The sequence below is a fragment of the Pteropus medius genome, unplaced genomic scaffold (genome assembly GCF_902729225.1).
Source record: "Pteropus medius unplaced genomic scaffold, Ma_sr-lr_union100, whole genome shotgun sequence".
In the NCBI taxonomy this organism is placed as follows: domain Eukaryota; kingdom Metazoa; phylum Chordata; class Mammalia; order Chiroptera; family Pteropodidae; genus Pteropus; species Pteropus medius.
In genome coordinates, this window is record NW_024351546.1 from 1,369,884 (window position 1) to 1,395,769 (window position 25,886).

Here is a 25,886-nt window from a genome sequence, read left to right on the forward strand (position 1 = left end):
CACCTGCCGACTGTAGAATTCAGGACTGTGGGTATCAGTTAAGGTCAGGGCAGCGACTGAGAACAGGCAGGGAAGCTTGCCCGTAATGTCGAGAATTACAAGTTATGTAGAAGGCTCACCTGAGGGTAGAGCCCTGAGCTTGCAGTGTTTGCAGTCAGAGCAGATCTCGGACTTGGGGTCTCCTAGGCCCAGGGGCAGAAAAGACAAGTGGTTTGGAGCTTGATGTCAGTGCCCTAGAGGGTGAGGAGCCCAAGGGTCTTAGAATGTAATGAGAGGGACAGGGCCAGACCCAAACTGAATAGAAGGGAAGCAGACTTAAGGAAGGGCTGAAAAGGGAGCTAGGATGGGGCTATAACCTGGAGGCTCACTGACAGCAGGAGCAGAAGGCAGGAAAGAAGAACATGGGAGAAATGGAAAAGTAACCAGAGTGGTCAGGGGGATCTGGAGGCTCGTCATTTTCAGATAGGGCAGTCCTAAGGGATGGTGGGCCTGGGCCGAAGAGAGTGTGGAAGGAAGGAACTCTGGTATTGAAGGGATCCCAGATGGACTTTGCTGAGGGCAGGTCTTGGGGTAGAGGCGAAGATTGTGGTCTGTGTACCCCCATCCTGGGTCAGTGCCAGAGCGAGTCTGGAAAAAGGGTTCCTCTCTCCACATGACAGCAGAGCAGGGCATAACTGGCTAGCTTCATTTTTAGGCTATTTTTAGCAGTAGCAGTGGCTGAAAAAAAAACAGTATAAAGAGAAGGGTATGAAAAAAAACAGTATTCAGAGAGGGAGAAAGGAGTAGTTTTGAAACTTAGGTCGGGTGTCAGCTGAGTGTAGGGGGAAGGGACCAGTGCGAGGAAGAGAAAAACAGGACAAAGACATAGTGGACTGATTTCATACACAGCCAAAAAACAACTGTTAAGCCACTTGACCAAACTTAATTTCCATTTGTTCACCGATTGTGTAGTTAGGTGACTGTATCCTGAGATTTTAAAAAATTTATATTGACTATTTGAACTTTTTACAAAAGACAAGTTAATTTCTTCTTTGTGTTTTTTGTTATTTTCGAGTCAGAGATTCTCCAAATCCTAAATACATTATTATTATTATTATTAATTATTATTCCCTTAAATTTAGCGTTCCCGGGAGCTTTGGGAAGCTTTGATAATTCGGCTGGTGAGATCCACAGCTGCCCAGATGACCGGCCCTCGATATGTTGATAGCACCTGGGCTTGGGGTTCTCCCGTCCCAACTCTTCCTTGAGCCCTCACCCCTGGGCCCTTATCCAGTGGCACTAATTGGCTGGGAATGCTCCCATGCCCCCAGCAGCCAGAGTCCTCGGCGTCACAGTTTTCTACATATGTCATGTCCACATGGCCTTTGGTTTGTGATTTTTCTTCTTGGGGACAGCTGAGCACAGGAGGAGGCAGGGGCACCATGTAGGAGGCTGACTGACCTGTTTCGGGGCCCTGCCCCCCTGCCTTGAGATCTGGTTTCCGGGCAGACCTTTTGCCTGGCTGAGCCCGTCCTCATCAGGCAGAGGCATAGATGTTTCTACCTTGAAGCGTTGCTCTGGGCATGAAGGAGTCAGCCTGTTTGGAGGTCCCTGCCACAGCACCTGGCCTGAGTGGACTGTGGAAACTTGTGAGCAATTTGTTCCCCGTTTGATTTGACAGTGCTTGTGGCCATGGAACAGAACCAGTGAGTGTCATTTACATTTTTCCAAAACATTTGTGTAAATGCTCTCACTTTCGAGGAAAGGGTCCGAGTTCCTGATTCTCACTTAACCCGGTGGCCCCCTTTCCACCCCAGCCCTTGATCTCCTCTGAGTCCTGATCATGCCCTATGTTCCCAGCTGGGCTCTATCCACCCAGTCTGCAAGCTTCTTTACAAGGCTGTGTCCACACCTGGCTCTGTCCTTGGCGCAGAGTGGCAGCCCAGCACACCTTAAGTGACTAAGCAAATGACCATGTCCTTATGGTGTTTTTGGACTTCTGTAGTGGTTCCGATTCTTACTTCCATTTACTTGACAACTTTTTATTGAAGACCTACTGCATGCCAGGCACTGTTAGAGGCTCTGGGGATAGATCAGCAAGATAGGTGAAAATAGGTGAAAATCTCTCTCTTTATGAACTTTCCATTCTCAAGGAACCTTCCCTCAGTCTTTTAGCACTCCCAAGTCTCTCTTCCAAATATATTCCTGGGTTAGTATGCATTTGGATTTTAAGTTCTTAAAACGTATATTGAGTTTACTCTGTGCCAGGCACTGTTCTCAGCATTTTGTACACATTATCTCTTTGGCATCTATACCATTTCCAACAAAACTGTATGAGGGAGACTCTGTTAGTGTTCTCAGTTTACAGATGAGAAGCCGAGGAGGCAGACACCTGGTCTGGACACTGGCCCGCATTTACACACTCATGGGAGCTGGTCCTGACTTGAGTTCAGCCCATCTGACTCTAGGGCCCATCCCCATCCCCACTGCCCTGGGCAGTCTCTCACTTGATTCTGGAATGCTCTTAAACATTAATTCTGTCCTTCTGTTGGACAGAAATGCCTTGTAGACTCTTCATCTCCCATGACACTCACTGCAGAGGTGTGTCTGTCAGGGCTCACAAGCTCCCCAGTTGCTCCTCTGCGGGCTGTCAGAATGAGCCTGGGTGTCATTCTGTCCAAGATTGCCTGCACCTGCTGCACGAATGAGGCTAGTGGGTGACGCAGGCCTCCCCCAATCCTGTGTCGTGTCTCCTTATTGGGGGCTGGGGGGTGCAGCAGGACCATTTCTTTGGCCTGCCAGTACTGTTTCCTTGTCCTCCCCTTCTGAGCCTTTTCTCCGCGCTTCCCCACACCCTCTCGCTCTTTTGATCTTGCAAATCAAGGCCCTTGGAGAAATCAGACAGTATGAAATATGAAAACCGCTTGGGAAGTAATTGAAGAAACACTGCGACTTTTGAAACCCATAGAGATAACACACCTTCTTGCTCACGTTATTTAATTTTTAATGGCAGATTTAATTAATGAAGATCAGGTCTTCTGGTTTCAGATGTGCATACAGAGTAGCTGGAGGAGGAGGGGGAGGGATGGCCATTTATAGGGCAGAGGAAAAGACTCCAAAATTGGGAATCAGAAGAGCGTAATGAGAAAGAAAAATCCCATAGTAAAAACAGTTTATGATCAGTGGGTGCTAATTAATGTGTGTGGATTCAATACGGTGCATTTCAGAGCGTTTTCTCAGTGATTTATGAATGCATAACAGAACTCTTTTCGGGATAGGCAGTGTCTCCAGGCACTATGGGATTGTGCTGTGGGGACCCAGGCACTCTGCTGGTACTGTATTCTACCATCTATTTAGATGCCAGAATGTTCTTTTTGAAATACAAGTTAACCTTGCCACACCCTCACTTAAAAAATAAAAGCTTCCTTCCCCACGCATTCATTGCCTTTGAGTTGAGGTCCAGGCTGTTAGCCTGCAGTTGAGACCCTCCCCCTGCCCTCTACTGGGTCCCAGGCTGATTTCCTCTCGAGCCCCTTCTATGGTCCTTATACCTGGTGTGACTATAGCATCTACCAAGGGGTGTCCCTCACTCCTAGCTGCCTGTGTTTACAACACCTCCTCCTTATTGGCTCATTTCTGCTCATCCTATAAGACTTGGTGCATTAAAATTGGATGAACCCTTTGACCCAAGAATTTGACTCCTAGAATAACCTTCAGATAGCCTCACTCAAGCACAAAGGTATAGATGCCATGATGTGCCTTTCAGCATTGTTTTAATAGCGGAAGATGGGGAACAGCCTAATATCAGTGGTGGGGAACCGCTAACATGAGCTGTGGAATGCTGAGTCCTACAATGGGACACTACTCAGCTCATAAAATGGGTGAGGCCTCTGAGAAGTAAATGAAGAAATAAAGAGTGGCACATCATGTGCCAGCAGGTGGGTGTGCATAAGTGAGCTCACTCATGTGTGCACAGCGGAGGAAGGAAGAGCCCTGGTCACCAGATACCTATCCTTTGTCCTTTCTGCTTTTGCCTTTTTAAACCATGTATAAATACTGTGTTGTTTTGGGGTTTTTTTTCCTCCAAAAACACCATTTAATGTAAAAAAAAAAAAAAATTAGGCCTCGGTCTTCTACTAAGAAGCCAGTCTGATGATCTCTGCCAGGCTGTCCTTTCTGGTTTCCCCACAGCACCTGGGACAGCTGGTCAGACATCTCATTGTAATTGTGATGTTGCATTGTCTGTGAGCCCCATGAGGCCTGGGAGCAGGCGTACTTGTCTTGGAATCCCCTGGCACTCAGTGGGTTCCTGGGATGAACATTGGTGGCCCGCAGTCCTTCTAGAAGCCCCTTGATGATGGTGTGGTCCAGGGGTTGGTAGAGTGCCCTGCCATTCCTGGCAGAGGGGTCTGGGTGCTCTCCAGCAGCCACAGGAAGGCCTGGTGGACATGGGGTCATGAACATAGGAAGCTGGCTCAGCACTCCCAAGGTTGGATCAGGACCTTCCTGTGCGAGGGAAGCAGTGGTTTGGCACTCTGCAGTGCCCAGTTCTTCCCAGGGTCTGCTCGGGTAGATTAGATGGCAAGGCAGGTGGGTCATGGCAGGAAGCGGGCATCCTCTGAGTCATTCTGCAAGACAATAGAGGAAGCTGCAGTTGGGTAATCACAACCACTTCTTGGCCTGTGGGCACTTCCCGTGACAAATCTAGCTGACCACATGTTCGTTCTGAGCTCATGGTCAGCCCAACTGCTTACTGAGTTCGCTCTAGCCAGGCTGTGTGCCTAGAGATGCAGGGTCAGAGCAAAGGCACTGAGGTAACCATCAGCCCACAGCATACTAAGTTCATCTGGGACATGGATACTCCCTTGGAAAGGGACGCTGACGGGTGGTAGGGCCTGGAATGTGGAGACCTGATGCTTCTCCGAAGAGGGGAAGGCCTGAGCTGTGAGGCTGTCTTGTGGGAAAGGAAACAGATCAGGATCGATAGGGTATGCTTAAGTAAGGCACATGTTAGCTTCAGAAAGATCCATGTTGCAATGACAATGGCTATGGTGCATAGAGTGGGCACCATAAGCCAGGCTCCACTGGGCACCATCTCTCAGCCACCCTGTGAGGGAAAGAATATCTTCTCTTACAGCTAGAAAACAAGGTTCAAGAAAGTGACTCAAAGAACACAGCCAGCATGTACGCCAAAGCAAAAGTTAAAATTTGAGTCTCAGGACTGTGCAGTCTTCTGTGATGGCCCTTGAATGGGAGGTACAGACTGAGTCTCAGAGATCCCCATTAGGGTGCCACAGAAGAGCTTCTGCTCAGAGTGGAGGGGAGGCCCAGATTTGGCTCATCACTGTCCTTACTCCCTCATCCATGACAGTCAGTGCCAGTTAAATGTCAGACTGGTAGAGGCAAAATCATGATCTTTTGTTTGGAACATCAGGGCTCTGTAGAGAAATATGCTGGGTGACTTGGAGTGAGCACATGCCTGCAGGAGCCAGAGCAGCCTGTCTGTGAGGGGAGAACCCCTATTTATTTTGTGCCCGTTGAGTGCCGGGAGCCTCTTATTTCCTAGCCGTGTGACTGATGGCCATCAGAGGGAGGTGTCAGCTATCTCCCCAGTTCAGAGGTGAGGACTTGAGCCAGGGAGAGACAGGGCGACCTGCCCAGGCTCACTCAGCTGCTGGGGCGGAAGGCCTGTCCTGGTATTGACCTCACCCCAGCAGAATTTCTATATCGGTGTTTCCTACCCGATTTGTGCTTCCTCAGGCACACCCTTCCATGTTCACCTCCTGATTGGCTTTTCCTTGAGGCCATGGTACAGGGATTGGGGTGAAGACCTGGTTCATGTCCAGACTCCACCTTTGATGTCCGGTAGGTCTTAGGGGAGTTGCTTCCCATCCCACCTTGGTTACCTTCCCTGTAGACAGGTGATAGGGCAAGGTGTTCTCCCTGTCTGGCTCTGGTCTGGGCTCCTGTCACCTTTTCCAGTATAAGGAGGGGTTCATTTCCTTGGGCTGGGCTGTCTGTGTGGGTGGCATCTGCTGCTGTCTTGGCACCCTTGCTGGGAAGGTCTGACTGCAGTCTTTGTCTTGAGCTGTCCGCTGGATGGCTTCATTCTTGAGACTGCTTCCTGCAAGAATGCTGTCTATCTAATTGTGAGCTTTACGGTGCTCTGCTGGGAGAGCATGTTGGCAGGTGGGGCTAGAGTGGTGTTTCTGTTGGTTTTCTCAGGAAACTAGTGGAGAGTACTGGGTTCTGGGCCTGTGTGGCCTGGAGCAACTCATCTTTGGGGTGCAAAGAAGTGGAGTGACTTACCCAGAGTCATACTGTGGTGGCCTCAGGGTTCGACCCAGCTCTGTCTTGTTGCAAGCCCAGCTGTGCCCCATACCAGCCTGGCTCTGTACGTGCACACTCACTAGGTAACCTCAGGAAGGATGGAAGTGTATGCCTTTCAAGGCTCTGGATGGATAGCTGCTATCCCGAGAAGTGCTGTGGTCTTGGCAGGCAGCAGGGCACACACCCAACTCAGGATCAGACACTGGGGCTGTAGTCCTGGCACTGCCACTTGCTGTGTGACTTTGAGTTCTAGTCACTTCATTTCTCTGGGCAGCAGAGTCTACCTATAAAATAAGGGTTGGACCAGATCAGACTCCACAAACTTTTTCTTTAAAGATGGTAAATATTTTAGGCTCTGTGGGCCATACAGTCTCTGTCGCAGTGACTCAGTTTGACCATTGCAGCACAGAAGCAGCCACAGCCAATGTGTAAACTAGTCCCGAGTGTGGCCATGTTCAATAAAACTTTTATTTTAAAACCTGGTGGCAGGCTGCGTTTTGCTCATAGGCAGTGGGTTGCTGACCCCTGAACTAGAGGATCCATATGTCCTACCATCCTTTGCTCCTCTAGGATTCTGTAGCCATGGTTGGTCTAGGGTGGGAGCTAGAACCAAGCTGTGGATCAATCACCAGTCTGCTTTGATGCTGGTCAAGAAATTAGCATCTGTCGATTTTTAAAGCAGTTGCATCCCGTGAGGCGGCCAGAGGGAAATTTTCGTCTTTGGTAACCAGTTCTGTTTTTCTCTTTGTAGAATGCTGAGATGTATAAACTGTCTTCACAGCAATTCCATGAGGCAGCTTTGAAAATGGAGGACTCGATAAAGTAAGAATTTATTATTCTTCATAAACTTAGCCTATATTTGTAAAAATTTCCACACATGGCTTGAAACATGCCACCACCTGCCTAATTTCAAATTTCTCTAATAACACAGAGGACCATCTGTTACTGAGTTCTTTCACCTGGATCTGAGGCAGCCATTGGTCATCTGTAATTGGCCACATGAGCACCCACTTCTACCCTAGCAACCTGGCAAATGGGAGTGGGACTGCAGCACTGGCAGGGCTGTTTCAGGCTAGGTATCCTGCGAGCTGGGCCAGGTGCTAGCTGTTAGGCCCTTGGGGGAGTCAAGGAAAGAGTGTTGCTGGCCCCCCATTTGTGGAGGTGGCTTTCAAAGGGGGTCTGTTCCCTGTGGGCACACCTGCATGCCTGGCCTTATGCCACGAGCTCTTGCATGATGACAGTCAGGGTGGCCCCTGTTTTACTCCCAGAAGGACTGGAGCTCAGGGACACCAGTCTCTTTGCTCAGATCATGCAGTGCCGAGCTCAGTGTTCTGCCCCATCTGTCATGTTCCCGCGCTGTCAGGGGAGGCCTTGGAGCCAGAACATTAAGGACCGGAGATGCATGCGGTGTATCCAGTGCAGACGCAGTTCAGGGTACAGGTCACAGGAAGGGGTCCGGGCTTCCTGTGGGGAAAGGAGAAGCAGGCCTTTTGCTCTGTGTCCTTCATATGAAAATGGTCTCCTTGAAACTAGTAGACCTTCATAGAGTAACTGGGGGCTCCAAACAACTTCCTTTTCTTTCCTTACGGGTCTCTTCCTCCCAAGGGTGAGTCAGGATGATTCTTAGGCAAACCAGTCACAGTGCAGCGTGATGGGTGTTTGGGTCTGGCACCACAAGAAGGAAACAAAGTTTGAGTGACTAGGAGGTGACACACTGCTTGTGAACACGACTGCTGACAAAAACTACGTGAGGAACCAGGAGGGGCAGGGGCATATGACAAGCAGTACAGGTTCGGGGTACCCATGGGACACCCGAAGCTGAGGGGAAATAGCACCAGGTTGTGGTAGAACTGGCCAAAGAGTGGGTTTGGGGAAGAGAAAGAGTTATCTTGAGAGTTCAAGTCTCAAAGCAGTAATTGGAGACTCAGAGAAAGAACTTTCCAGCTGGTGGATGGCAGTGAGGAAGGGTCGTACGCCTGCCCATTGGGATCCCATAGGGCCCGGTGTGAGTGAGCTCAATGGGCTACGTGGACCTTGAAGAATGGAATGTTTCAGCTGTCCTTGCTCGGTGTGTGTGCCACCCCACACAGACACTCCTGCTCTCATAGACAAGGGCCCGTCCTGCTCATCTGGGGTTGAGAAATACTCAGGATCACAGTCAGTGAGAGAGAGAGGTTGGGAAGCAGTCACATCCCAGAAGCAGATGGGTAATGCCACCCTAGTAGAGTGACCTCTGGAAAGGACAAAATCGAAGTATGTCCCCTTGCCTTGCCCACTCCTAGGGCAGTGATGCCAGATTCACAGCCCCCTCTCCCTTCACCTGGATCATGAAACCACCTTCTTAGTGGAAGAAGCTCTGGGGAGAAGCCAAGAAGCTTTACTGTTGGGGACCACGGCATTTTGTCACCTGCCAGATGGCTCACCGTCCTGAGAGTGTGGACTTCTGGCCTCCTGGTCCCCTGGCTTAGTGCATTTGACTTTAATGTCATATTCTTTCTCATCCTTATATCCTCAGAAGGCAAAGAGGAGATGGCATATGAGTATATTTTGAATCTGAGTGAAGTGAAAGGTTATTTGTTTGCAAAATCCCTTGATAATGACTTATTAAGCATGTTACTGAGTGCTAGATGCTCTGCAGGCACTTCGACTGTATAGTCTCATTTACTATTGTTGGTTCCATTTTACAGATGGAGAACTGAGGCTAGAGAGGTTGTCTTTGGTCACATGTGCTTACCTGCCAAACTGGGGTCAGGCTTAGCTGAGACTGCTTTGGAGCCGCTGTTCTTCACTATTTTCTTTGCATCTTCCTTGTCCCCCGAAAGCCCCCTCTGAACATAAGAAGGGCAGCAAGATGGAGCTAAGAGCCTGCCTGGGCTTTGGAGTCTCGTGGACCTGAAATCATACCTCAGGTCTGCTTCTGATTGGCTCTGTGCTCTTGGGCAAGTTGCTTCACCACTCTGGTTTCCCTATCTACAAAGGAGAAATGAACAACCCCTTTAAAGCTTTGGGTGAGATATCACATAAAAAGTAGACCTATGATATCAACAATTGTTGGTATAGTGTAACTGTTACTAATAATGGCAATTATTTGAATCACTTTTATAACACCTACCTTGGCATAGCATGGAACAGATGTAATAAATTGAGTTTACTAAAATAATATTTTGTCTTTTCCCAAACAAACAGGAAGCAGTGTAGAGTTAGAAATTATCGTGCTCAAACCTTAGGGGTAGGGGCAGAATCCTTAATTGAGAGATTTCTTGGATTAGCAAATGACCGTAAATTGCATTGCAAATGCCACGAAAATAAATGCCAACTGCTGACAGCAGTAATATTGGTGTTTCCTAACAAGACAGTGAGCATCTTTTAACAACTTTGAGTAAACTGAGTGGTTACTGAGATAGTTAATTAGATGTCCATGTATTCATTCATTCAATACGCATGTATAGAGTGCCTAATATTTGCCAAGCACCATACTAGGTGCTGCCAATATAATAATAAACAAGACAGCTTCAGTTCCTACTAGCAAAGAGCTTATAGTGTTTGGGAAATGACAAACAATATTTTTTAATTAATTGCACAAAAAGCAATTGCTCAAACAATGATTGATTACAGTAATGAGCTGTGAAAGACAGTTTGAATTAAGTAGCCCATGTCTGAGTCTCTTAACCCAGACTTGGAAGCTGGGAATTCTCCTCTAAGGAAATGACATTTAAGCTGACTCCTGAATGATGAGAAGTTGGCCAGAGGAAGGAAGGAGAAAGAGCATTTCAAATAGAAAGATTAGCTTGTGCAAAGTCCCCAGGCCAGGAAGTAATTTAGCATATTCAAGGAATTGAAAGGCCAGTGTAGTTGGAGAGGAATGAATGAGAAGAAAAATGAGGATGAAGCTGGAAGAAATCTGCAGAAGGCAGAGCTTTGTAATCAGGTTACTGATTGTATTTGTATATGAAGAGCATTGAAACACCATTTCAGCTTTCTTTCTTTTCTAATATGTGCATTTAAGGTATTAATTTCTCTGTAAACAAAGCTTTAGCCATATCCTGCAAGTTTCAGGACATTGTATTTTCATTATAATTCAGTTCAAAATTTTTCTAATTTTCATTCTGATTTCTACTTTGTCTTATAGGTTATTTTAAAATATATTGCTTAATTTTTAAACATTTGGTAATTTTCTAGTTACCTTTTTAATAATTGGTTTTTAGTTTAATTGTGATTAGAGATACTCTAAAGCCTTTAAAAAAATGTTCTAACTTGTTTTATGACCCAGTTTTGGGAAACCTTCCATTACCCTTGAAAATAGTGTGTATTCTCTCAATGGGTGTAGTATTCCGTATTTGTCAATTAGGTTAAGGTGGTCTGTCATGTTTAAATTTGAATTTTCTGTATCTTTATCGATTGATGGATTTTTTGGTTTCTTCCTGAGATTACTTTCCTTCTGAATAAAGAACTCATTTAGTATTTCTTTTAGCACAGCTTTGCTGATTACGAATTCTTTTTAATTGTCTGGAAATATCTTTATTCTGAAGAGTATAGCAGTCCTTTCTTTCAGCTCTTTTTGAACGTATTTTCACATTATTATTTGGTGTCTGTTTTTCCCTGGATGAGTCAGCTGTTGATGTTATTATTACTCCTTTGTGTTAATTTCTCTTTTTTTTTCTGATTTTCAGATTTTCTCTCTGACTTTGGTTTTTTAGAAGTTTGACTGTGATGTGCCTAGGTATAAATTTCCTTTTTTTTCCCCCTGCACAGGGTTCATGCCTTGGGGTTGATGTTCTTTTGTTAGGTTTAGAAATTTCTCAGCCATTATTTCTTCAAATAAAACTCTGCCCTGTTTTATCTTTCCTTCTCTCTGGAATTGCAGTTACATGTATTACTGTGTCTCACATATCTCTATGCTTTTTGTTTTTGTGTTTGCTTTTCATTACTTTTTTTCATCTCCATGCTGTCGCCTGAGTTTTTCTGTTGAATTCTGAATTTTAATTACTGCATTATTTTTTCAATTCTAGAAGTTCCACTTACTTTTCTGTTTTGTTTGTTTGTTTGTTTTTGTTAGTTTGTTTGTTTCATTCCCAGTTTCTGGTGAGATTCTGGTTTTCGCCATCTGTTTTCTGGAACATATTAATTGTAGTTATTTTGAAGTCATCCGAGGGTCTGTTTCTGTTGTCTGTTTTTTTCTCTTGATTCTTTTTCTTTGTGTGCCTGGTAATTCTTGATTGAATGTCACACATTGTTTAGATAAAGTACAGTGGCTCTGGAATATATTATCTCTCCGAGAGGTGCTCCTCCCTATTCCTTGATTACCACCTGAGTGAAGGCAGATTACCCTAAACCTATGAGGGATTGAGCTGAACGAAGGCTTGCCTGCAGTTTTGGTAATGTTCAAGCTACTTCTGATTAACCCTTGTTCGCAGGGTATGGCTTTCCAGGACTCTTCTTCCTCGGTGAGTTCTAAACCCCTAATTTTGCTTCCTCTGTTCTGTGAAACTTCTGAAAATTCTACTCTCTCTTTCAGTGGCTTTTTTCATAGCTCTTAGCCTCTTGCACTGAGTAGCTCAAGAATCTGACAAATGCTTTGAAAGAGGAAAACCACTAAGTGTTGACACTACTTTTTAGCTCCTTTCTCTCCGTAATTCTGATCCCTCAAGTCCTAGCTGCCTTGGCATCCTCAAGCTCCAATGGAATTTTGTCTCTCTGTAGTCCCGTGAGATTTCCAAAAAGCCCTGCTGTCTTCTCTGCCTTTTAGCCAAAGCTCTTTGTCCTACTCTCAGCTCTCCTTCCTGCACCAAGAATTGGCAAAAACTCTGAGGGGAAAAGTGACTCTGAGAATTAATATTCATCTCTCTATAGTTCCCTTCTTTTCATAATGGTGGCCCTCAAGTCCTACTTTATTTTGGTCCTTAGATGCCTTCAAACAAAATTTTTTATTCCAACTTTTAAAATTTCTTTCTCAGGGGAGAGCATAGTTCTTCTTCAAGATACTCCACTGTAGCTGGGAGCATAAGTCCTGCCTTAGCTTTTGAGGAATGATTAGAGTTTGCCAAGCAGAATATGATCATGCCAGGTAGAATACACAGTAAGTATTAAAGCAGAGTCAATCAAACACAGGTTACATTAGCAGCATTGGACTCTCCCAGCTCTTCTTGAAGCCTGCCAAGCCCAGCATATATGCAGGTCTGCAGAACATGCCTGTCTGAGTTGAGAGTTGATGGAGAACTTATGACTGAAGAGGAGTATTGGTAAGGTTGACCTTCACAGTTTGGGGACTCTTGTTTTGGAAAAATCCTATTGTTGGGGTAGAAATAAATATCCAAAGTATGTATGCAAGCACATACTGCACCCACGTTTACATGCATACACACATACACACTCCTCTACCTCACAACAGCACAGCAGGTGGAATTGTTCAGATTTTCTGAAGGAAGAGATTAAGACCCCAGGGAACATCCTGCATTTATTGTGTCACATCTATTTTTTATGACAACCTTCAGTCCCTTTCCCATGGGATTCATTCAGAGCCTATTTCAGCTTCTCCCTGTCAGGAAACTTGTACAGTCCTCTCTGGCCCCACAAAGAGCCAGCCTTCAAAGAGGTTAGAACAATTGAGTTGAAGGAGGAAGGATATTAACTGTTTCCTGAAACTGAGTCATTGTGCTCCAAGGACTTTGATGTAGAGGGGTCTGGTTAATGTGGACATGGCCAACTGGAACTTGCTGGAGCTGAGCTGCTGCTATATGCTTTCACCATCACTTGCAAGTGAGGCTTCTTAAATAAACTATGGGGGATGGGGGGCGGGGTGGACCCCCTTGAAAGAATAAATTATTTTCAAGGGCTTGAGCTTCCCCAGTTTTTATCTATTTAGCGAGGTACTAACAGATGGATTAAAACAATGGTCATTTATTTGAACCCAATAAGATGGCAATCTAAACATTCCATTTAATCCAGATAACGTTCAAATCAGTCTGAATTCAAAAGATGTTTCTATTTCTCACTTCCCTATTTTACCTAATCTTTTACCAATATATGTGGTTTAAACTGGTGCACCGGGCTGTCTCAGAAGTTAACAAATCAAATACTATTTAATAATTCATTTAACAAATAACAATTCAGTTAATATGTTTCTGTAAAAGAAAAAACAGTTGCTGACCATCACCACATACAGCTGTTAAGCTGGGCATGTACATAGTACCTGGGGTCTTCTGGTCACAAGAAGCTCATGTGGCTGATGCCATCATTGTTCCATTTTACAGATGTGGAAATTAATCTCTCAGGCTCAGTTTCCTAGTCTGTATAAAACAGCAATAATGATGTTGTCTATTTCTGTCAGGTTGTTATAAACACTAAATGCAAAAATCCACAAAAGTGCCCAGAGACACAGCCCAGTGGCAGCAGAGTGGGATTTGAACCAAGTCTGAGTGAGTCTAAACGTGCTCCTTCCTACTACACTGGGATGCTTACCCTCTCAGGAATTTACAGGACGGGATTAGCTAGCTGCCTGCTGATTAGCTGACTGACTGAATTCCCTGGAGCTGTAACGTTTCCTTACATTTTAGCCCTCAACTCTGTGTGTGTGTTGGGGGTGGGGCGGGGGTGAGAGTTCCAAACAGCAGGGCCCTTTGTAGGCATTTACTTCCATATCAAAGCTGAAAGAGTTCTGCCTCTTTTATAGCAAGAGAGACAATGATGTGAGGAGAGAGAGGGGATCAACAGAGGTAGTGTTTGTGTAGCATGTAAGAATGGAAAATCCATACAGAAGATGTGGGGTGACAGCGTTCCCTAAGGGCAGAGCCCTGGGCTGGTTTGTGGGTGAGTGAGTATGGGCTTCCTGTAGAAATCATCAGTGCCTTAGTCTGGGAGAGGAGGGGGTGGGCTTCTTGCCTCTGCCTCCATCCTGTGCCCCTGGCAGACATTACCGGTGGATCCTAGCAGTCTCCCGCTAAACCTGGACACGGCCTCAGGACTCCTCAATGCAGCATTCTAGCAGCTGGTATCAACAATTCGGGGTTGGCATTTAAAGTGAAATCTATTTGCCACCCCTGGATCTGATGAGTTCTAAAGGTAGTTTTCAAATCTGAGACTGTGCTTGGTTCCTGATTTCAGAACACAGAATCTACCAAGTTGTCCATCTTTGCAAACCCTATGTTCTGTCTAGAAAGCCCTCCCTCTTTTTTCCTTACAGATTATGCTCACTATTCAAAATTCAACTTAAGCATCTTTTTTGCTTACTTTAGTTTACCCAGAGGTCAATCCAATATCGTATTTTACTCTGCATCCCCACCGTCCAGCTCAGGACTTAGCCAAGATAGATGCCCAACAAGCACGTGTTGGGCAGGCTGATGAGCTGATGCCCATTGGAGGGGCCTTAGGGGTGGGATTTAAAAACAAATAGTTGTTTAAGCACCTTCTCTATGGAGGCTTCTGTAGCCCACATGGGGACCCTGTGTGGGATGGGGCTTTGAGATTAAACAGGTGAATGTACAGGTCCCAGAATTGCTGCCTGATGTGCGGACTGTGTCAGATGAGGTAACTGCTCTGAGACACACATGAGGCACAGATAAGCTGTGATTCTTGATAAAGCCAGAACGGATATTCTGGGATTCTTGAGTCAGAATCCCAGCTCCTAAGAAGGCCAGAAGTTTAGGGAAAGGTGGGTTCCTTTCCTTATAGGCACCCCCGTCACCTGCCTTTGTTTGGACCCAGCCTATTCATGCAGGATAATGCAGATTTGGGCTGATGTGGATGTGCCATTTCACGTAGTAGTCTGCAGGTTATGAGAGATGAACCTTAAGGCAGGCAGCGTAGCCTTTTGTTGGCAGATATACCCAAGGTTGCATCCAGAATGAAGTTGAAACATTATTGAGCAAAGAAAGCTTAGGAATTAGCCAGTGATTTTCTTTTCTGCATTCTCTTCGTGTCACCATAAATCAAGTGCTGGGTGCCTGGTGCTTCCTGCTGTGCTGTGCAGGCACACAGTAGACAGATTAAGAGGCTGCAGAGGGAGAGAGGCCACAATGGTTGAAGGGTTGATAAGGTAAATGCCTCGTGGGAGGGAGAAAGTTGGCTAGAGCACGTAACCGTATTCCTCTGAGAAATCGGACTGGTAGCAGGACAAAAGCCCTACACTGCAGCTTGAAAATTGAAGTTAGATCTAGAGAAGGGCTTCCTGACTTGCAATGAGAGATTATAATGTGACACCTGAGGGAAGGAAGCTGTACAGCCTTTCTCTTCCTCTAGAGATGTTTAAGGAAAAGCAACAGTGTTACTCTGTACTTGGAATGTGGTGTACACCAGCCCTTTTCCCATCTCATTACAAACAGAAGGGCTACTTCCTCTGTATCAGTGTCAGCATTCTGTCTAGGCCTCCCATGGTTGGCAGGCAGCCGGCCACCAGGTTTCTCCCACGAAGAGTTTTCCTGGTGGTTTGCTCTTGACCTCTGCTTAGGGAAGGGAGGCCGTCCCCTTTCTAGTGACTCATTCCCAAAGCACCTGCTCCCTCCACAGAAGGGAGTCAGTGAGGGCCTGGTTATTTTAGCACATAACCTTAATTCCCCTTAATGTCTTTCTTAACAACTTCTCTTTAAAGAGAGAATTAGATGGTGGTGATCTGGAACCTTTCCTGAGGCTGGTATAGACACAGCATGTGCAAAATGGTTAAGACATGGTCTTTGCCTCCACTGGCTAGCACAGATACACCCCAGGTTGCCTTGCTTACAGTCCGCCCACCTCCCAGGACAGCACCCTCTCTTTCTGGTCTTGTCTCAAGTGCGTCTCTCTCCGCCCACTCTTAGATAGAGTGCCTTCTTTGTGTCCCTCAGAATCTGGGGGGCCCTGGGGACACGCCTGGGGTGCCACTTGTAGCACTATTTTTGCGCTTCTGTTTTCAAGCATGACATTCCACTAGACCAAAGACTCTCTGTGAGCAGGAACCTTGTTTCCTTGTTTTACTCATCTTTCTATCCCCAGGGCCCAATACATATTTAACAAATGGCAACCACCATAACATGTGATAATTGCTATAGCAGTGTATGAATAAAGCACTCCCAGAGCAGAGGTATTGGACCAATCGGTTTGGCCCTGGGGCTTCAGAGATGAATATACCTTTGTGCTGGGTCCAGGTGGTCTCTGTTGTCAGGGGTCAGTGTGAGCAGAGACTCAGGTTGGGGCCTTTCCTTGTAGGTATTAGAGGAAGGTAGGGCACCTGCACTGAGGGGGTAGGCATGAGGCTCGGATGTGGCTGGAAGGGCAAGCTGGTCCTGGGTGAGAAAGGCCTTCCATGTATATAAAAGAATTTGGCATTCATCCTACAGACAATGGCAAGCCATAAAAAAACTTTTAAGGAGAAAATTGACATGATCAGCTTTGTGTTTTAGAAAGATAACTGGCAGCATTTGAGAAACGAAGCAGTGATGGTGTCGAGTGGGAGGCAAGAAGCCCACGTAGGACCTGATGCATTACTACAAGCCAGGATGACCCACCATCCAGCAGCCATGCACTGAGGGCCTCTATGCAGGCATATTCCAGGGTACAGAGTGAGCCAGGCAGAGAGAGTTCTGGCACTCAGGGCAAGGAGATGAACAAATGGTCAGCAGCAAAGTAAGATGATTATACAACATGCTGTGAGGAAGATAAAATAGGATAACGTGACAAAGCGTGACTGGGACTTCTAGATGGAGGATCAGGAACTGTCTCTGATACTGGAGCAGAACTGAATGATGAGAAGGAGCCATGCAGATACCTGGGCATGGGCACAGTCAATTACTGGCAGACCAAGTGCCAGGCTGGGAGGCCCTGGTCTAACAGGTGGGGATTGGGAGTGGGGTTAGGGTTAGAGGAGAGGGGAGGCAGGGAGGCTCCTGACTGAGACTGGGATAGCATGAGCTCCCAGAGGTTTATCTACCGCCCCCCAGTGCCATGGGCATATGAGGGGCTTCCCAGCTGCTGGTGGAACAGTGGGCTCAGCAATGATCCTGTTGGGTTTGAAGTGCCTGGAACTGATGTCCCTGGGCTGATGGCTGACTCTAACCAGGGGGTTCTGACACAGGCTCCAAGGGAAGGGCAGCCTCAGGGGCAGATGGCCTCCACCCAGTACTTTCTAACTGCTCAGAAACCCATGACTCAGGAAACTGGGCTTAGAGGCGACAATTTGTTAATCCCCTCGGCAAAGATGAAACTGGCATTTCATTCCCAGCTCTATTAACGGACTTACCCTGGGAATAAAACCAGCGTCCCCAAGGCTTGGCTGGGGCTCTTTTACTTTGTGCTGCTTTTGTTACATTTAGATTAGCTTCTGGGGATTAAATGTTATTACAGTAGAAGAATTTGTTTTTTAAATCAGTAAAGAGGTTACTGCTTAGCATTGTCATTATTAGATTTATTTTCCCAGGTACTGTTGCTTCTTCTTGCCGCTTTATAAGAGAAAGCTTTGCTCAGGTTTCTTTGTGGTGGTTTTGTGGGAAAGAGCAGCCCGGTCAGAGGCAGGGCCTTTCTGTCTAACTCATGATGGGCCCTGATGTGCTAGCACATCCTGGCTGAGGGCCCACCCTGTGATGGAGCATGTGGGTGGGCACACTTGTTCTTCCTGAGAAGGCAGCCCTGGCCAGGGGATCAGAAAATTGTCAGGTGGTAAAGTGGTGGCAGAACTAAAGAAGTCCCCTTAGATCTGATGATGGTCAACCACACTACTCATCCCTCTGCAAGCGACAAGGGCTCTGGTCTCTGTTGACGTCTCAAGAAGCTGCCAGCAGGACCCACCATGATGGAGGCTGGATACCATGTACTGGTATCAAGTTCTTCTTCCAGGACCAGATTTATTTCCTCTGTAGCACTATATAAAAGCATGTTCATTTTAACAGACCTTGAAGTTTAGTAGAGGCAGATAGCTTAGGTGGTTGTGTTTCAAGATTCTGACAGTCTCCAAACCATAGGAATAAAGTCCGTGGTGGAGATGATGTTGGAGTCTCCACCCCTAACATCAAAGATCTCTCTGTCTCTGCACATACCGGCAAGAGGGCAGAAGGCTTCCACCTTCTATGAAATAGTGTTCATAATGCGGGCTGGCCACATGGGACCCTTAGCACTTGACTCATGCCCACCCTAAGGCTGTGGATCCAGGCTGGAGTGGACCCTGAGAGACCTAACTTGATCTGTGGCTGTTAGTTGCTGGTTTTATTACACAGGAAAGGGCTTTTGTTCCTGGTATAGCCAGATCCAAGAAGAGTCAAGATTCACAATTCTAAGACTAACCCCATAAACTCCAGTCTCTGGGAAGTTGTGAGTATCTGCACTAGGCCATGATTAATCATCAGTCCTGTTATCACTCCTCAAATGAGAGATGAGGGTCTGGGTCATTCTGTCCGGTCGCATCCCCGAAACCACAGGACCCAGGCCTTCCATTGGGGTCATCTAATCCAATTTCAGGTGCTGACAGGGTCCGTCCTCACCAAGCTATTCATCCATTCCATCTCTGCACAGCCCTGACTACTAGAAAAGAGCTCCCCAGTGGAGCTCAGGACCCTCTTGGGAACTTCCTAGCTCTGCCCTTGGGACTTTCTAGAGCACAGTGAAGATGCCTCGGCCCATCAGCCAGCCAGATATTTGAGGAGAACTTTTATGTCTCCCTGTGTTTTCCTTCTCCTTAAGCTTTACCCTTCCACCCAACAAGGCACATGCCAGGCTGCCAGTCTGTGTTCCCTCTTAGCAGCAGTCTCTGGGAGCCAGAACAGGCTGACCACCCAAATGCAGTGCACCATCACCTCCCTTGTCTAGAGACTGGGCTCTGTCAATAACGTGCTCACTGGGCTGCAGCACCATATTAGCTTGGCTGTGCACCATCTTGTTAGTCAGGCCCCACTGACTGACCATTTAAAAGCTTCCATGAACTCGTCTCGATGCACAGCTACCAAGTGCTCTATTCGGACTTGGGTTCAGGACCTTATATTTATCTCCAGCAAACTTCATTTTGGGTAGATTCAGCCCAGCTGACAGGGTAGATTCAGCCCAGCTGATTATTTGGATATGTGGATTTTGTCATGCAGCATAGTCACCGTCCCTCCCAACTTCATCTTCCATAAACTTGCTAAGTGTACCTTCTCCTCTTCAGTTAAGTCATTGAAAGTGTTGAGTTGCACAAGGCTGAAGACAGAACACCAGTAAAGACTTCCTTCAAAGCAGACCTCCTTCACATAGGTCCGGTGTTCTTAACATACTTCCCGGGACATCCAGCCATGTTATTCATCCTTTTCCACTAGGATGGGCCGTGAAGGTAGAGGCTGGGGCTAGTAGGCCATTGCCCTGCCCTGGTCTCCTAGCCAGGGTACCTGTTAGAGGGAAGAGGAGAGAGTGTGGAATGACATGTGTCCAGTAGGACCATCTAGTAGGTTTCCATTGATCACCAGTTCCTCTTCTGAGTTCTCCGAAGCCAGCACCTTTGCTATGCCATTCTAGAAGCTTGCCTGGGCTCTGCTTGCATTTTAGGGAATGCACCTTTTTGAAAATCATGATATAGAAAACTATTCCTTTCCAGTATTCCAGTGTTCCTCATTCTCGAACATTCTGTAAAGCTCACAGACAGTAGCTCAGTGACAAGCTCTCTTGGTGTTCTCGGGTTGAGGCACTGAGAGGATCTTGGTCCTCTGCTTGCCTTTCCACCCATGAACACCTAGAAAGTGGTCAGGTAAAATGGAAAGACATAGGCTTTGAAGCAGAGAAACTTGAGTTAAATCCTGGTTGTGCCTCTTCTTGTTGCATGAAACTCGGCCAATAAGTCCCCTCTCTGAGCCACAGTGCTCTCGCTCACAAGACCGTTGTAAGGGCTGAGGAAGCAAGCCTCCATCTATCCCTTTTCCCTCTGCAGTTCACAGGTCCATCGCTTTTGGAAGCAGGACAGAAATCAACCCAGACTACATCTCCTCCTGCCTGTCCCTGCCTCCCAAAGCCCACAGCTTGGGGTGTCTAGAATGAGGACTTCCTGTCTCACTGCACCCCTACTGCTGCCCAGTCAGTCTCATCTGCCCAGACCAGGCTGCTTGGTCCTTAGGAAGCCCTGGTGTACAGACTCCATTCTTGCTGCATGGGGCAGGTCTCCGTGGAGCAGGCAATAGGGGAATTTGCTTCTCACTGCCTGTGCCCAGCACCGAAGGCCCTGAGAACCCCTCTGCCCTCCCCATGGAGAAGTCAAGGCCCTGGATCCCTCGTGAAGTCACCCTGGGATTTCCCAGTTAGGGGCCCTTTTGCTTAAACTAGCTTAATTGGGGTTTTACATATGGAAGTGAAAATCGTAGATGTGCCTTTCATTTTCATTCTGGGCCTGGCTCATGGACTCTCAGGACCTGCTTATTGAGTTGGCTTGGTTTTTGAGAGCTCACCCAAGCCTTGTCAGCCTCTCTCTGGTCTGGGTTGGTTAGGCTGGTGTGTGGAGGCCCACTTGTTGTTTGAACCCTGTTGGAAGGACTGGTCATAGGAACATGTGTGCCTCACTGTGTGGCCCTTATGGAGGCTTGAGGAGCAGGCAGACTTTGACCTCAGCCTCTTTTCAGCTCAGACAGTCTCTCCTCTGGCCAGAATCCCCAGAGCATTTCAGGTAGACACTCCCCTCTCTTCTTAATGGCACTAATTCTCCCCACCCCCGATACCCCTCTTCAGAGCTCTCAGAGCTCCCCTTCTCAGTAGTCTTCTCCAAGTAAAAAGGGATCTGCATTTGAAAAGAGTGGCCAGGACAGACACCACACAAAAGGATGGGCCTCTTCCCCTTTCATGGAGCACTAACACCTGCCTGGGATAGGGAGACACTCTTACCTCATTTTTATGATGAGGAAGCTGAGGCCCAGCCCGCTAACCTGCTAACCTTGTTGGGCCAGGAAATGGCGAGGTCAGAATTTCAGGGCCTGGCCTTTCTTGTCCATAAGCCCAAATGTGTTGTTGTCATCCTGCAGCCACTGACATCTCAAGATCACTACAGAGATGTTCTCCATCATTTTTCAGAGGACAGAGTCACTTCAGGGCCTTCGCTGTATCCCCTGTCCACAGGGCCCTCAGTAGCCTTGCTGACAGTGCTCTGCAGGTCTTCCAGTACCATATACTATAATCCAGGGTTGTCTCAGAATTCCATGGAATGCTGAGTTCAGGGTCTTGCCCCAAGCTAGGGCCCCTGGAATTTGCATCATTTCAAACAAGCTCGCAAGTGATTTTTATGAGCCCTGCAGTTTATATCAGCTGCTAAACTGAATATGTTCCAGCCAACGAATTAATCGCTTTCCCAGAAAAGCCCCCAGGGAACACCAGTGAATCCATCCCAGCTTCTGAATAGCTCCAATGGCCCTAGAAGCTAGAGGGATCTGCTGCCTTCTCCCCAAGTACAGACCCTAGAGCAGATCCTCCTCGGACTTGACTTGGGAGACTTCTCCCCAAGGTCAGGCCCTAGAGCAGGTCCTCCTTGGACTTGACTTGGGAGAGCCTGCAGCAACTGGTGGCCCTGCAGAAGGGGACACTGTCCCTGTGCACCCCAAGGCCTGTGGGACTGGCACGGTCTCCATGAATGGGCACAGACTTTCCTGCTGCCTTACTAGCACGGCAGGGTAGCCAGTGCACCCCTTGGCCAGGCGATACCAGAGTGCCACAAGTGGGCATGTACAGAGCTATTGCAGAAAGATGCAAAGAGCCACTTTGTCCATGAAGAGCTGCCCATCTGTGTGTTGATTCAGCAGCCACCTTGTGCAGCCACTATCACTGGATTCTGCCTTTCACCACTATAAGAGGAGCACCAACCTAGTGTGACGTGGTCAGCATCTGGATGACTACCAAGGGCATGGGTCTCAGGCCTGGGAGAATGTCAAGAGAGCAGAGCAATGTCTGCAGTGCAGCCTCCTGTACTGCTGCTTTGGTGGCCCTTAGTTCTCTTGGGCCTCTCCAGTGGCTTTTGTGGGGGGTGTGCCTTGTGCTCAGCAGGATTAAAGTGGGCTCAGAAAGCTTTGGATGGCAAATTAAATTTTATCCTGATGGTGACAACAATTAAGAAGATTCAATTCTTGGTTTCTAGTCAAGATAGCTGAGTAGGTAAATGCTGTGCTCACCTCCTCCCGCAACCACAGCAAAATTACAACTAAACTACAGAACGACCATCATTGAGAATCACCTGAAGTCTAGCTGAACAGAAAAGTCCTATGACTAAGGATATATATAAGAAGCCACATCGAGACTGGTAGGAGAAACAAACACTCAGTTCCGGCTGGTTCCACATCCACCTGTGGTGGTTAAAAATCTGCAGGGATAGCTCAGCTATGGAGGTCCCCCTTGAGGAAAGCCCCACACCAGGCTCCCCAGCTGGAGTTGCAGTGCCAGGGAGAGAAGTCCCCGTAACTTCTGGCTGTGAAAACCAGTGGAGATTGTAGCTGAGATGGAAGGCTGCTGGAGACCAAGCATTCCTCTTAAAAAGCCCACGCACAGACTTACTGGCTGACATAATCACTCTAAGCTCCATTGCTGGGGCAGCAGCATGAAAGGTGCCAGAGACATAGAGGGAGGGACTGAATTGTCTGGCTTAAGGGCGAGGGCTAGAGGGGCAGTTTTCTCCCAGACAGAAGTGCTGACAGAAGTCATTGCTCCTTTGTGGAGCCCTCCCCCGACCCAACCTACACACACATGCAGCCACCATATCTGAGTTTCCCTCAGCCTAGCTAACACCCTTTTTCCTGCCTTAGTGATGCCTTAAGACCTCACCCCACCCTACCCAACCTGTGGGCCCCCGCCCCCAAGACTTTTCCAGTGGTTTTTCTATACAAACAGTCTGCCTGTTGAGGACATTCCTAAAATCTCTCAAAGGTTTACAAATCCCGAACAAGCATCGTCTGGCCTCAGTATGCACCATACTTCTTGCTAAGCAGCCCGAAGCCTGGCAGTGGCAGCTGTCAGGCTCAGTTTGCAGCTTAGCCTCTCCCAGGCACCTCCAAGCCAGCACAAGTGGCAACCATCTGCAGATCACTTTATAGCTAATACCAAGTGGCCCTGGGCAGGGCACAGGCAGCAGTTGAGCTTGGCCTACATCGGAGCCCCTCCCAAGTGGCCCTAGACCAACACACCTGGTGGCCAGCTTCAGACAATACCAGAGCACCACCCAACCATCTCCACAAATGACACACCCAAAAGGCATACTCAACAGGCACCAGAGCTCCGCTAAAGTGAATCCTGCTCCTTAGGGTCAGCCCCTGCACAACAGCTCTTCCATTGTAGAAATGGCCATGCTTCACAACCAATCAGCCTGAGGGTCATTCCCTCCCATTGACATGCCAACAGTAGTCAAGACTTAATTACAAATGAAGGACACACACAGCTCATACAAGGGACACCCACAGAGCACCTGGCTCAAGTGACCAGGGAGACTGGGCCCTACAAGGACGCCTACTGCATAAGGCCACTCTGCCAAGACTGGAGACATAGAGGCTCCATTTAATGCATATAAACAAACACAGGGAGGCAGCCAAAATGAAGGACAAAGAAACATGTCCCAGACGAAAGATCAGAACAAAACTCCAGAAAAATAATTAAATGAAATGGAGGCAAGCAAGCTACCAGATGCAGAGTTTAACACACTGATTATAAGGATACTCAGTGAACTTAGGGGAAGAGTAGATGATCTCAGTGAGAACTTTAACGAAGAGATAGAAAACATAAAAATGGAGGTAGAAAGCATAGGAGGGAACCAGTCAGAAATGAAGAATACAATAACTGAAATGAAGAATATCTTAGAGGGAATCACCAGTAGATTCGAGTCAGTGATTTGGAAGACAAAGTAGCAGAAAACACTCAGAACAGCAAAAACAAAAAGAATCCACAAAAATGAAAATAGCTTAAGGGGCCTCTGGGACAATATCAAGCATACCAACATCCGCATCACAGGTGTAGCAGAAGGAGAAGAGAGAGAGCAAGGGACTGAAAGCCTCTTTGAAGAAATGACAGAAAACGTCCCTAACATGGCGAAGGGAATAGACATATAATTCCAGGAAGCACAGAGAATCCCAAACAAGATGAACCCGAAGAGGTCTACATCAAGACACATCATAATTAAAATCTCAAAGATTAAAGACAAAGAAAGAATCTTAGAAGCATCAAGAAAAAATCAGTTACGTACAAGGGAGCCCCCATAAGACTGTCAGCTGATTTCTCAACAGAAACTTTGCAGGCCAGAAGGGATTAGCATGTAATATTCAAAGTGATGCGAAGCAAGGACCTGCAATGGAGATTACCCAGCAAAGGATAATCAAAGGACAAGTAAAGAGCTTCCCAGACAAGAAAAAGTTGAAGGAGTTTATCACTACCAAAGCAGTATTATATAAACGGACTTTTTTAAAAAGAAGAAAAGGAAGATCAGAAAGATAAATAATAAAATGGCAATAACTACATATCTATCAGCAATTACTTTAAATGTAAATGAATTAAACGCTCCAATCAAAAGACATAGTATGGCTGAATGGATAAGAAAACAAGATCCTTCCTTACATATGCTGCCTGCAAGAGACTCACTTTGGATCGATAGACATATACTGAAAGTAAAGGGATGGAAAAGAATATTTCATGAAAGTGGAAACAGAAAAAAAAAAAAACTGAGGTAGCGATATTTATACGAGACAAAATAGACTTTAAAACAAAGGCTATAACAAGAGACAAGGACCCAGTAACTCCACTTCTGGGTATTTATCTGAAGAAACCCAAAACTCTACTTCAAAGGGACGTGTGAATCCATATGTTCATTGCAGCATTATTTACAAGAACCAAGATATGGAGGCAACCTGGGTGTCCATCAGTGGGGGAATGGATAAAGAAGAGGTGGTGTATATATACAATGGGATATTACTCAGCCATAAAAAAGAATGAAATCTTGACATCTGCAGAAACATGGATGGACCTAGAGGGTATTGCACTGAGTAGAATAAAAAGACAAGTGCCATATGATTCCACTTACATGTAGAATCTAAGGAACAAAATAAACAAACAAAACAGAAACAAACTCATAGATACCGAGAACATTTTAATGGTTTCCAGATAGGTGGGGGTTTGGAGGGATGAGTGAAAAAGGGAAGGGATCAAGAAGTTCAGATCTGTAGTTACAAAATAGCCATGGGGATATAAAGTGTAGGATAGGGAATATAGTCAATAATATTGTAATAACTATGTATGGTACCAGATAGGTAATAGATTTATCGGGGTGATCATTTCATACGTTACATAAATGTCTAATCGCTATGTTGTACACCTGAAACTAATATAATATTGTATGTCAACTGTAATTGAAAAATGAAAAAGTATTTTAAATATCAGAATAAACCAAGAGAGTTAGGAATTATTATAATAAAAATTTTTGTGACCGATTAAAAGTGAAATTGCTACTACCGTATGTTTTCCATATACCCTAGAGAAAACAAATAAACACACAAGAACAACAAGGAGGAACCCCACAGGCTGCTGTGACGGCCCAGATGCTCACGTGTATAAACTCTGTGCTCAGAGAATCAAGACGGTGAGGTGGAGCATGAACTGTGTGGTGACTGGTCCATAGGAACACGGCTCATCTGTTGTCAGGGACAGTT

The 25,886-nt window shown here is 46.5% G+C and overlaps 1 protein-coding gene across 1 annotated transcript in view; it reads left to right on the forward strand.

Moving 5' to 3' along the window:
- Window positions 1-25,886, forward strand: part of PLXNA1 (plexin A1) — a 304,322-nt gene that overhangs the window by 185,707 nt on the left and 92,729 nt on the right. The window contains 1 exon segment of the mRNA XM_039843598.1: window positions 7,061-7,131. Coding sequence (XP_039699532.1) covers window positions 7,061-7,131 — 71 coding nt within the window.